Source organism: Gorilla gorilla, chromosome 19, assembly GCF_029281585.2.
Source record: "Gorilla gorilla gorilla isolate KB3781 chromosome 19, NHGRI_mGorGor1-v2.1_pri, whole genome shotgun sequence".
Taxonomy (NCBI): Eukaryota; Metazoa; Chordata; class Mammalia; order Primates; family Hominidae; genus Gorilla; species Gorilla gorilla.
The window spans coordinates 44,969,981-44,983,893 of record NC_073243.2 but is presented as its reverse complement, the minus strand read 5'-3'; the positions used below and the strand labels follow the sequence as shown (position 1 = coordinate 44,983,893).

The window sequence follows — 13,913 nt, the reverse complement described above, 5'->3', positions numbered from 1 at the left end:
AATACAATATACCATAAATATATACACAATATATCATAAATATATAAATACACCATAAAATTCATATTAACTTAAGAAAGATTACCAAGATATTGTTCCTGTTTTTTGCCGTGTGTGTGTGTGTGCGCGCGTGTCTGTCTGTGCGTATGTTACAGGTAGTTAGATAGGCATGAGCAGGGTAGGAAAGGGCTGTCCTCCACCCACTAGGAATGTCAGGTGACAGTTTGGCAATTATTATATTGCCTCTCTAAAAGTGATAAACTGGCAGCTGGCGCCAGGGAGAGGCCATTTCCTGATGGTCCACACCTGTTGCACTAAAGTGTTAACTGAATGCAAGTGCTGGGGAGAAGCAACTTCCTGGGCATGCACATTAAGAGACAAAATGGTGGAGTATGACCTTCCAGGGTCACTCCACCAGAAAAAGGAAGAAAAGCTTCAGATGAAAATGCGTACAACTTCCTAAACACATTGGGAATGCTCACCTCCCAAGGGCAGGAGGGTACTGCATATGTGGGCAGCCCACCCTAAGGGAAGAATCATGAGAAAGGGGCCAGCCTATTAAGTTCTAGGATGAAGGTTAAACACTGCACTTGACCTTGGTGCAGTCTCTTCCAAGCATCCTTTCCTTTCTTTCCTGTTCTAAAGCCTTTTAAATAAACTAAATAAACTTCTGCTCCAGCTCTGAAACTTGCCTCAGTCTCTTTTTCTGCCTTATGCCCCTCAGTTGTATTCTTTCTTCTGAGGAGGCAAGAATTGAGGTTGCTGCAGACCCATAGGAATTCACCACTGGTAACTCGCATACCTTCTACCAGTAACATATATAAAGTATGTTTATAAGAATAAAGTGGTTGACACATATTTGTTTTCTAATTATAATTTAAGACATGATTATAACACTGTTCATCAATGGATCAACTCTGTACCTTGTTTTCACTTACCCTGCAACTCTCCCTGAGGGCAAGATGTGTAGTTTCAGAATGTTCTCAGCTATCTGGTTCTCAGCTATCTGGTGAGGTTAGACTGGAAGTAAGACAATGTCTAAGGTGACCCAATTCTTTCAGAAAAGCTTACCTTGCCACACCCACCTCCCAAGGGCTTCATCTCTTTTAAGAGCACTAGATAGAAATTCCATGCTTTACTGGATCTCTTTCACAGCACTAGCCTGTTGCTAAGCTTTAGTTTCCTCTTTTTAAAAATACTTGTCTTTCCTCTTCAGAAAAGTGATTTGAAGATTTGATGAGGTATTGAATACCAATTAAGTACTAGGAATAGCACTAGATGTTTTATGTATGTTACTTCTTTTAATTGTCAAACAACTCTGCAAGTTTCATAGAGCCTATTTATATAAGAGTCAACTGAAATTTAGAGAGGTTAGGTGATTTGCCAAGGTCAAATAGCAACATGTGTCACAGTCAGGATTCACACTCAAGTTAATTTAACTTCCAACTGCATGCTTTTATTTTCACCACAATCCTACTTCCAAATATATAATTTTCCTGTCTGCCACAACCAAAGCAAAAACACTGTTTAATGATCTTAGGCAATGCATTGAAAAGGAAAAAAATTGCTGAATAATATACTCCTCTAGCAGAGCTGACTGAGAACACACCCAAGTACTACATAACCTATACTTAAATCTTAGAACAGACCACAAATGACCTGGAAAACGCTTTTCCTCCATATATTTTTATAGCTTTTATGCAAAAGAAGGGAAATCAAATGTTTAATATGCAAGAATAATGTGCCTTTCCATCCCAGCCAAAGTGGAGCTTATATGTTCCACCAGAAGTTCTATCATAATCATATTATCAAGTAAACACCAAATCACAAGTAATACGGAATAAGAAAAATACAAAGATCATTTTGTTTTTGGAAAACAACTAAGCACGAGGAAACTCCTTTTAGAAATGTGGAAAAGTCCTTTTCATAGTAGCTAATATTTCTTCTTTAGGCTTTGATATAAAATTTGGTTTATAACCTTTATATAGCCATATTTTTACTCCTTACAAAAAGTAAGTTTTCTAGTATTCACAACACTAACCTTTAACTTCTGCTACTTAAAATAGTTACAATATGTACATCAATTTGTATCCTCTTAGAACATTCTGCATGATAGTTTTAAGTCATTTGAATGAAAAATTGTTCAGAAAAACAGAAATGCCTGATTAGTAGTCAGTGTTCTTTAGGCAAGTAAAAAGAAGATTCCATATACATAATAATTAAAAGTATATTTTTGAGCAGCTCCTAAGCAAACATTTTTCAGAAGATTGAGCACAGATCTGGGGTCTTCACTTTTCATAATGGCTCTGCCAGAAAATCATGTTAGTTTCTACCTTTGCATATTTATAAAAACTGTCAGGACCTAATCAACCATTTATCTCTATGTGCAAAAACGAGAAGTGTGTCCTCAGTCAATGAACTGTCAAGCATTATGAGTTCCATAAAATTCTGCCCTCCAAACCCAGGTTCCACAAGGCCATGTCTATTAGATTAGCTCATGATGCCAAAAACTCTATTGTAGTTCCTGGCTTAATAGAAGGACCAAATTTTATCCAGTTCTCCTATATATCTTTAATAAATGCTCCTGGTTTCTCAGTAGCTTCAAGATGAAAAGTATATTAATTTGTTCCTACTGCAGCTATTGTCTTTACCTGTTATTCCAGCCTGGAGACCATAATGTGTATATCAAAGAAAGGGTCCTTGTGTAGCTGCTTTTGAAGACTTTCTAGGGTGAAAAACAGTGATGCAGGAAACCAACTGCCCATCCAACACATCCTGATGCAACTAATCAGCCTCAGAGTCTAGCAACTGAATACCTTCGGCATCTAGGCTAATTATGTTGCTGTTGAGAGTGGGCAGGACAATTTTACAGCTTGACATCCTTTTCTGATCTATTCTTAAATTCTTAGAATGAAAGTTTTGTCTTCATAAGTTTCTTCTTCTATCTCTGTGGATCTTTTCTTTGAAATCGGGTTAAGAGGGATAGGGGTTAATGGCAACACTGTTCCCTTTCCACCAAAGAGCTCTCTTCTCTTCCTACCATTTCTATACCTTTTAAGTGTTTGGGGTAGAAATTAAATCAGCATTAGAAAGAAACTGCAGATATACTGTTTTTGTGCTTGCTACTTTTTAAGACTACTTGGCCTATGTTGACTCTAGGTCCTAATTTCTCCATTAACCTAAGCAAAAAGAGTCCTATAAGCCTTGTATGTTTCAATCTGATTCACCAGTGTAGGGATCCACATAGGAGGAATATCAAAGCTTCAAAATAATAAAGTATTCCTTTTTGGTTGCAGATGTATCTCCTTTTCTCATGACCACAAGACATTATGAATCTTAGAACTGATAACATTTGTCTCTTTACTTGGGTTACTAGGAAGCTCGGAGCAAAATTTGTGACCAATCTTTTTTTTTCTTTTTTTGAGATGGAGTCTCGCTCTGTTGCCCAGGCTGGAGTGCAGTGGCGCGATCTTGGCTCACTGCAACCTCCGCCTCCCGGGTTCAAGCCATTCTCCTGCCTCAGCCTCCCGAGTAGCTGGGATTACAGGCGCCTGCAACCACGCCCGGCTAATTTTTTGTATTTTTAGTAGAGATGGTGTCTCACCATCTTGGCCAGGCTGGTCTTGAACTCCTGACCTCATGATCCACCCGCCTTGGCCTCCCAAAGTGCTGGGATTACAGGCATGAGCCATTGTGCCTGGCAATTTTATATATATTTTAAATTATATATATTTATATTATTTTCCTTTTCCTCTGATCTTCTAATTTATTATATTTTTTAGATTTGATTTTAATATAGTGCTATAAGCTAACAACTCTAATCAGAGAGTTATAACTAATAACAATTATTATTATTATATGTAAAACCATGAGAACCATGCAGTAATCCATAGCACCAACTACTCAACCACAGAAATGAGAGGATCAAGACTACTATATTACATGGGCTATGTAGAATGGGTTGCAAGGTCCTAAAAGGAATTCAGGTAAAATCTATTAAACACAGTTGAATCAGCCTAATATTCTGGATTTTCTATTTTCTTTTCTGTTTCTTTTTTTCTATTTTTTATTTGTTGAGACAGGGTCTCTGTCACCCAGGCTGGAGGGTAGTGAGCCTCTCAGCTTACTGTAGCCTCAACCTCCTGGGCTCAGGTGATTCTCCCATTGCAGCCTCCCAAGTAGCTGGGACTACAGGCATGCACCATCATGCCCAGCTAATTTCTGTATTTTTTGTAGAGATGGTCTCTTGCCATGTTGCCCAGGCTTGTCTCAAACTCCTGGGCTCAAGCGATCCACCTGCCTCCACCTCCCAAAGTGCTGGGATTGATTACAGGTGTGAGCCATGGTACCCAGCAAATTTTCTATTTTCTATTGTAACTTACACTTTGAGCATACATTAGAAAACACACAGCAAGTCTCAAAGATTCATGGAAATAAATAAAGAACTCTCGTTCTCCAGCTGTTTGGCTATCTGACATTATCTTGTTTTTTTGAGCACTGATTAGAAAATTCTTCCAGGATCATTTGAACTTATTCATTGTATTACTTCTAATTAAGTTTCAAGAAAAGTTTTGGGATCGCAAATGACCAAGCCAAAAACGCTTATGAATTGTTATCTAGTCCTTGACTGTCAAATTAATGTTAACTAGTTTGAAAGTTTTCTTTCAAATCTTATTTATAAGACCATTCAATGTGATATGCATAGTATTAAATTATGTAAAATATATACTAAGGCAGGAAGCTGGTTTGATAAAAGAAAGGTATATTCTTTTAAATCCTTTAAATTGGGGTGGCTCACACATAACAGACACCTGGGCATCACTGGAAAAAAGAACATTTAAACTATTACACATTTAGAAAAAGCATCAAAGTTAATTTAAAGAACACAGACATAATACCATACCGTTCCAATAGTAACACCTATTCTTTGTTAACTGGAAAATACTAAAGTCTTGCTTACAATACTCAATCTCTTTTTTTTTTTTTTTTTTTTTTTTGAGACAGGATCTCACTCTGTCATCCAGCCTGGGGTGCAGTGATGCGATCTCGGCTCACTGCAACCTCCACTTCCTGGGCTCAAGCGATCCTCCCACTCAAGCGATCCTCCCACCTCAGCCTCCCAAGTAGCTAGGACTACGGGCACACACCACCATGCCCAGCTAATTTTTGTATTTTTTGTAGAGAAGGGGTTTCGCCATGTTGCCCAGGCTGGTCTCGAACTCCTGACCTCAAGTGATCCACTCACCTTGGCCTCCCAAAGTGCTGGGATTACAGGAGTGAGCCACCACGCCCGGCCACATTACTCAATCTTAACTCCAATCACCTCAACTTTTATGATTTATTATTAAATTCCATAGGTTATATAATAGAAGCTGTTAGAATAGATTTTTAAAATGTAGACGCTTCTGCTCTAATATGACACACGCATTCATGAAAAATCTCTTTCCGCAAAATTGCACACTAAAAATAGCAGGCATATGGGAAAAATTGGGTTAGAGGCAGACGATTCAAAGACAGGGCATTAAAACAAAAAGAAAAAAATTCTAATAAAATGCTAGCACAATATTTTAAACACATGGCAAATTCCTAGCAAAGAAATACTGGAGTAAATGTAAGATTTTATCTTTTTAAAAACTTGAAAAAAATAAGGAAAGCTTATCAGTTGAGACTGCTGAGTTAGAGAAACAGGAGGCCAGTGTAGGAAGAACAGGCAGAAACACATAATAAGGGCTCCTATGACGCTGCACGTGGCCAAACTGAGCAAAAAAAAGAATGTGGGGTGAATGGTCATCATGTGCAGTCCAATTTTCATTTGCTCCTCAGCTATGCTGATGTTGTTTGACTCCCACTGCTATATTATTTAATATCACAAAATAACAATCAAATATAAGATAGTTTGTGTTGCAGAAGCAAGTTTGTAACACAGCAAACTATACCAAAACTTTATATTATCATAGTTTTTCTAGATTTATGTTGAAAGAATGGAAATATAAAATACTCCACCAAACCAACTCACTACTGACAAAAAGGAGGAGAACTTCTCTCAGTATGGGAAGAGAATATGATTACAATAATATGTTTGGTACATAGTAGTGCTCAGTAAATGTCAGCAGCAGTTGCTCCTACTACTACCACTACATCTGTGGCTACTACTTCTACTAGTAAAGATAGAAATTAGAATAGCTCTGAGGTAGACACCTGTGGCGTACCCACTATCCATTACTCTCTGCTTTCTTGCTAACAGAAGTTCGATATTTTGCTTACGAATCTACCTCTCAGGAGGGGTGACCCTAACCCCATTTTAGGGCAAATCACTATTAATCTAAACCAATTCTGGTAATCTCATTCCTTTTGTCAATGGCTGCTTTAAGGGTGGCCACAGTGACCTCCTGGCAAATAAAACTTCAAGAAATTTTTTTTTAATTTTAATTTTCTTATTTCAATAGGTTTTTGGGGAACAGGTGGTGTTTGGTTACATGCCTAAGTTCTTTAGTGATGATTTCTGAGATTCTGCAGTGGACACTGCACCCAATGTGTAGTATTTTATCCCTCACTCCCCTTCCACCCTTTCCCCCAAGCCCTCAAAGTCCATTGCATCATTCTTATGCCTTTGCATCCTCATAGCTTAGCTCCCACTTATGACTGAGAGCATATGATGTTTGAAAACCTGAAAAAAATTTGCTGAGGAGCAGGGGAGGAGATCCGGGGACAACTTTCGTAATACTTAAGAAACAACACTGGAACAGTTTATCTTTTCTCTTCCTGTCAATATCATCAGGGCAGAAGTACTTTAGGTGCTTGGATGCTCTACTTATCTTTTTATGTTCCCCTTTCTCATAGAATTTGACCTCCTGGCATCCCCTTCATTATCTTGTCAGTTCTTTGCTAATTTTTAAATGATTAAAAAAAAAATCTTACTGAGCAATTAAAAAAAATTTTGTCAGAATAACCTAGTCTGTCATGACCAAAAATGGAAGTCTCTCTACATTTATTTATGTATTTATTCATTTTTTAATTTAATTTTTAAAATTTATTTATTTTGAGTCAGGGTCTCACTGTCACCCAGGCTGTAGTGTGGTGGTGTGATCATAGCTCACTGCAGCCTCAAACTCCTGGGCTCAAGTGATACTCCCACCTCAACCTCCTGAGTAATTGGTATTACAGGTGTGAACCCTTTATGAGCTAACAGTGATTTGTTTTGAGAATTTTACACATAAAATTTACAATCTTCTTTATAATGAGAATTTTTCTGTTGCATAGCTAGACTGTCGAGCTCTGCACTGTCCTATATGGTTGCCACTAGTCACATGGGGCTGTTCAAATTAAAACTAATTAAACTTAGAATTTCTGTTCTTCAGCTGCACTAGCAACATTTCAAGTCCTTAATAGCTCATTTGGCTAGTGGCTATCGGGCTGGACAGTGCACACATACAATATTTTCATCACTGAAGAAAGTTCTATTAGATAGTGCTAGTGTAGATTAGGTATTTGGTAAATTTTTATATATTAGATTACATTAAAGCAAGCCCCAGCTTAAACAAAATTACATTCAGACAACTTTATTAACTTGGATAGCATGAAAATACATTTTAGTATGACAGCAGAATTGCCTCAAGTTCTGAGCTAGTAGAGTCAATATTAATGAAGAAAACATAAATATATATGTATCCATAATATAGTTATGTTAACTGTATCTCCTTATAATCTGCTGAAAGATGAAACAGAAGACAAAGATAGCAATAGAAATCTCAACCCACCAACAGTAAGTTCTACAATCTGAACATCTAACACATAACTCATGAATAAAATGCAACAAGCTGAGATGTTTGGCATTTTTTTCCTGTTACCATTATTCACATTACAGTATATAATACATATATCATTAGGTTCTAAATGTATGCCCAACCCTACAATTATATAATAATGGAATGAGTTGGGAATTGAGAGGTGGGTTTGATTTTCTCACTTCTACCTAAAAGTGTGATATATTGTAGATAGGTATTCAGTTCTTCTACCCTTATATAAAACTTCCATTCTTCTGAGATTCATACCATTCATCCAAATCACTATCTGGCTTCAAATCACTATCTGGCTTCACCCCTATCTGGTTTAATAAATAAGGGTCACTTTTTCTCTCTCTCTTTTTTTTTTTTTTGCTTAAGACAAGTTTTCACCATGTTGCCCAGGATGGTCTTGAACTCCTGGACTCAAGAGATCTGCCTGCCTCAGCCTCCCAAAGTGCAGGGATTATAGGCCTAAGCCACTGTGCCTTGCTTTCTCATTTATTAAGGAGTTTGATAGCCTGTTCACAGTATTACCCTATATTTTAAGTTCCAGTAGCATCCTGAGTGACTTTAATATCCATATGTTAAAGGTCCCCCTCTCAAGACTTAAGTTCTTTGAACTCCTTTACCTCCAGTCAAGTTAGGCACACACTCCCATGGCCACACTCCAGATTTGTCATCATTGAGAATATTCTCACTTGTCATATCTTTAATTCAAATACATTTCATTCTCTGATCTCCTCACCTTCTATCTCTCTCACCCTGTATTTCCTACTATTCTGGTTCTTTGATTTTTATGGCTTTTTAAGTTAGGTCCTTAATTTATTCCCTGTTAGCCCTCTTTGGACTCCACTGTTATTCCTAGCGCAGAGCCCATGGCTCAGCACTTCAATCATTCTTACCAATATCCTTACATTTTTCTTGATTTATTGTTCTGTTGTAATCTTGTCTTTCACCAATCCATTCTCATATAAAGCATCAATCTGAGGCTCTTTCAATGGTTTCAAATGTCCCAAGATAAAGATCACACTTCTTAGCCTCTAGGCCTTGCACTTAATTTTCCTTCTAAGATGCTCTCATTGTCACTTTTTTCTGGTCTCCTTAGATTTGCCCTTCATGTCTCTAGCTTCCTGTGGGACAAAGTCCTTAAGTCCCTAATTAGGTTAGGTGCCATTCTACGCACTTCTATAGCATCCCATACTGAATCCCATCATATCACTTACCACTCTGTATTATAATTTTCTGTACCTAAGTGATTTCCCAATAAATTTGTAATCTCTTTGAGGGCAGAGATTGTCTTTCTCACCCAAGCATGGTCTAATATACAATAGGCATTCAATTATTTTTTAAACAAACGAATAAATAATACTGGTAACTCTAAAAGATCATCATAATTGAAGCTACATGTAATTATTCCAAAATACTCCAAAATACAATTTTAATAGAATTAAATATGACAAATCAACTATATAGGTGATAGAAGGGTAAGGAAGGAAGATAGAGTAGGGTAAGGAAGATTAGGAGTCCTAGAGTTGTAGGGAGTGGAGAGGGTTGCAATTTTAAATTCAGTACTCAGAATGGTCTCATTGAAAAGGTGACAGTTGAGTAAAGGTGAGGCGAGAGAGTTAACCACACAGATATTTTGGGAGAAGAGTACACAAGGCAAAGGGAATAGTCACTGCAAAAGCCCGAAGGTAGGAGCATGTCAGGCATGTTTAAGGAAGGAGACCTATGTTGCTGGAGCAGAGATAACGAGAAAGAAAATAGTAAGAGATGAGTTCAGAGAAGTAATGAAAGCCAGATTGTGTAGACCTTGCAGGCCATTGTAACGACTTTGGATTTAAGTAAAATGGGGAGCCATTGAGAGGTTTTGAGTAAAAGATAATCTGATTCACTCTGCCTCCTATATCAAGGACTGGATAGCAAAGAGGAATCCTCATAAAAGGCTATTAGAGTAATCCTGTGAAAGATAATGGTAACTTAGACCAGAGCAGCAGTAGTGAAGTTAGGCAGCACCTACCATATACTTTGAAGGCAAAACTAATGGGATTTCCTGAGGAACTGGATATAAGCTATGAGACAGAAAAAGGTGTCAAGAAAGACTCTAGGATTTTTTGGTGTAAGCCAAATGGAGTTACATCTGAGATGGGAAAAACTGCTGGAAGAACGAGTAGAGAAAATGTTTTGGGGATAACAGTTGGACATGTTAAACATTAGACGTCCATTAAAAGTCTATTTAAATATAAGATACGAACCTGGAATTCATGAAAGAAGTACAGGCTGAAGATATAAATTTTGGGTCAAATGGCAAATAAATGGTACAAAAGCAATGGAACCAGATAAGATCACCAAAGAAAGGAGTATTGGTAGAGCAGAGACACAGGCCACTGACTAACTCCTGGGTACTCTAACATTGAGGTCAGAGTAAAGAGTAGTAGGAACTGGCCGGGCGTGATGGCTCACACCTGTAATCCCAGCACTTTGGGAGGCCGAGGCGGGTGGATCACCTGAGGTCAGGAGTTCGAGACCAGCCTGGCCAACGTGGTGAAACCCCAGTCTCTACTAAAAAGTGTATATACATATATATATATAATTAGCCAGGTGTGGTGGCACACACCTGTAATACAGCTACTCGGGAGGCCGATGCAGGAGAATTGCTTGAATCCGGGACACAGAGGTTACAGTGAGCCAAGATGGCACCACTGCACTCCAGCCTGGCCTGGCCGACAGAACAAGGCTCTGTCTCAAAAAAAAAAAAAAAAAAAAAAAAAAAAAAAAAAAAAAGAGTAGGAGCCAATGAAGGAGGAAGAGGAGTAAGCATTAATGTAAAAGAACAACTAAAATGTTGTAGTTTCCTGGAAGCCTATTGAAAGTGAAGTAGTAAGCTGAAGACTTAGAATTGACTATTAGATTTAACAGCATGGAAATCACCTGTGACTTAACAAGAGTATTTCCATAGAATGATCAAGGCAAAAACCTGATAGGAGCAATTCTAGAAAAAATAATATGAAGAGAGGAAATGGATTCAGTAAGTATAGACAAGTCTTTTGAGAAATTTTGTTTCAATGGGAAACAAGGCAATGGGAAAATAACTAGCATGGTTTTTTGGTTTGTTTGTTTACAGATAGGAGCATGTTTGTATGTTTATGAAAAAAATCCAGAAGAGAAGATGTTAGGACAATCATCTGCATATTTATAAAATCACCAAGAATTAAGACAGAAGTAGAGGTGGAGAGCATGAAAATGTTAACAGTCTAATGACATTAATTAAAAGCTGTGGTTTTTAGATAGGGGGAGGAAGAGTGATCTGGAGGAGTAATGAGATATAAACATTGTCAATCCACTTTGAGGCTCAGTCATTCAAGGGCTAAGAGAGAAAACAAAAGCCTACCCAGTTTGAAGACTATAGGAGAAGCAATATCTTCAGAGGAAGAGCTAGTTTCCATTAAAGTAAGAAGGTGAAAGGAAGGAAAATTCAGAGAAGTGAGTATTAGGGGTTTTGAATTCCTGAAGGTACAGAAGAAGTTTCAGTAGTTGGGCAGGGATACAAAACAGAACAGAGGAGGAAATATACAGCATCTTATCTATTGGATGAGGGATAATGTAGGAGTCTGGGGCTTCGTGCAGTGGCAAACATAAAATGGAATAAAGGGCATAATAAGATTAATTCTGTGGAGTCAAGAAAGATAGTGGTGTTGAAGTTGTGAGTGTGTGGGGCAGGGCAGTTCAGGGTGTGTGTGCCTCTCTTGACATCTGTTGGGGAAGAATATACTTGTTCCCAGTACTGGAGCTCCCCCTTGACCCTTCTTAATGGAATTGATGGAGCTGAGGCCAGCTCCATTCATTATTAACAATTTAGAAAATTAATGTGACCTTCACACACATGTATTTCTTATCAAATAGTTTAAAATTAAAAAAATTTCCCTACTCTAGGGAAAGAGTAAGCTAATTTTTCATAGCAGAGTTTGGTTTTACTTACATCTGTGTTACAGGAGCGATACCGTTTCCTTTCCCCAAGGCAATATTTTCCACCTCCTGAAGGTCTGAAAAAACATTGTGTTTAAAATGTGAATATAATACATCTGTCCATACAAAGAGTATATATATTACTTGATGAAAACACACTAAAGTTTACTTTCAAAAAATATATCATTCGACATGTTTTAATTATTAAAGTAATCATGCTGGTGATTGTTAGCAATAATTATGGTTGTTGAACATAAAAATTAAGGCAGTTTATTATTAATTTGTATTAATAGTACTATAATTTTGTATTAATTTACTAGTAATTTATAAGATTCTTAATTGTCATGATTTACATTCTCAAGAAAATCAATTGAATCAATATATTTTCTAATTATCATAGTAAAAATCACTTATTTATAATGAAAAGCCATTTAAATCATATTCAACAAAATCCATAATCTGATGCTATATGTTCACCAACTAGGAAATGGAAAGTTTGTTTTTACTCCAGACAGGAAGCAAGGAAACATGAAATAACTCCTTGGAAATAGCTTTCATTCAAAGTGAATAATGCAAAAACAAATTTCCATCTTATTTCAAAATAGTCCATGAAGTTTAAAAATTTAAATCTAAAAATCAGATGGCTTTGCATTATATAAATACTAAATATTTTATATTTCACCAAAATTAATGAAACAGTAAGACGTCAAATATTTGACTAATATAAGTTAATCTTTAAAGGATTTAACATTAGGGAAAACCATTGCTATTATTTGGGCATACTACCATTGAGTGATAAAAACAACTAATTTCTTCTTTTAAAAGAGGTCCAGTTTTTTCCCTTAGGTATCTGGGTATATTATTTATCACAGGGTTTTTTATACTTTGATTAATTTATAGCAGCTTTCAGTTGAACTTACATTAGTTATTCTGTAATATTTTTAAAAAGATCAAGTCTAAATTATAATTTTGGCTCACTGGTATCAATGGGATCATTAAAGCTACATTTTGAATATATTTTGAATGCCAGTGAATGCTGACTCTAAGTAAGGAAGGGAAATGGCTCAGCTTGAACCAGCTTGAGAGAAATGGGTTGGTCAGACAAAAACAAGATAGTGGGGATGGTGGTAGCATGACTGGTTTATGAATGGGTAACAGGAAGCTGTGTTTAGCAAGAGAGGAATAATTGATAGGAAGTGGGAGAATGGAAACACAGAACTAACATAAAGCAAAACAAGCTAAAAAGAGTAAAAGAAAAGAAAAAAGACAGTTGGAGACAGGAATCAAAGAGAGGGATCCTGAGTTAAAAATGGAGAAAAACTAAAAAATAAAAATAGACCATCTTTTATTTCAGAAGGAGAAAAAAAAAGGAAAAGCCGTTATCATAACATCATTCTCCATCAAATACTAGCTGGGAAAAAAGGTCCTCAACCAGCGTTCTAGACAAAAATGGGCACTTGACATGCGGCAGCCAAAGAACAGTTTAGTCTCAGGGAGGACAAGAAAGTACAACTAGAGGAACCGTTCACCTGTAATGGGCATGGAGCACTGGTAGGAGGGAGAAGCAACAGAGCTAGCAAAGAATACTGATGGCGCTGGCCTTGTGCCAGGGGGACTCTGGCTGGAGAAAACAGTGGTGGAAGAGGTGCAGTCTGACCTGCATAAAACAGTCATGGGGAAAAAAGTGGTGGCAGCTCCGGAAGATGATTAATGGGGGCATATGAATGGAAACTATTTTAACACATGGGCAGTATTCTTTTCATTGTGATTTGTGATGCGAATCAAGGCATTTCAACCCTTGAAGTGCTCTCATTGGTCCTTTTAATACTAATGTAGCAGTAATAATTTTATGTGACATGTGAAAAGACCTTAGGTTTCCTGGGAATAATAGTAATGTAGCTAAGACCAGATCTGGATTCATCCATAATTCAGTAGTTTTTGGAGAAGGAAATCTATCTGATTATTATTAGACTAAAAGTCTGGCTTATCTGGGACAGATACACAATACTTTCTATTTTTTACATTTTATTTTTGGTTACACAATAAGGGGAAAGGAAGAAAAAGAAAGTCTGTCTAACAAAGCTCCTCCACTTTCCTGTGCCTATGGCTTGTTCTGAAGACAAGTACTTGGCTCACTAGCGAAACGTTTTTACAGATAACATG

At 37.1% G+C, this 13,913-nt stretch overlaps 1 protein-coding gene across 9 annotated transcripts in view; it reads right to left on the bottom strand.

The window, feature by feature from the left end:
• Positions 1–13,913, bottom strand: part of ADAMTS6 (ADAM metallopeptidase with thrombospondin type 1 motif 6) — a 362,071-nt gene that overhangs the window by 95,373 nt on the left and 252,785 nt on the right. For all 9 annotated transcript variants that reach the window (XR_010131756.1, XM_063700711.1, XM_055367654.2 and 6 more), the window contains one exon: positions 11,764–11,827. Coding sequence is in view for 8 of the 9 variants with exons in the window: in XM_063700711.1 (XP_063556781.1) it covers positions 11,764–11,827 (64 nt within the window). In the remaining variant the exon portion in view is untranslated. The remainder of the gene's footprint in view (positions 1–11,763; positions 11,828–13,913) is intronic.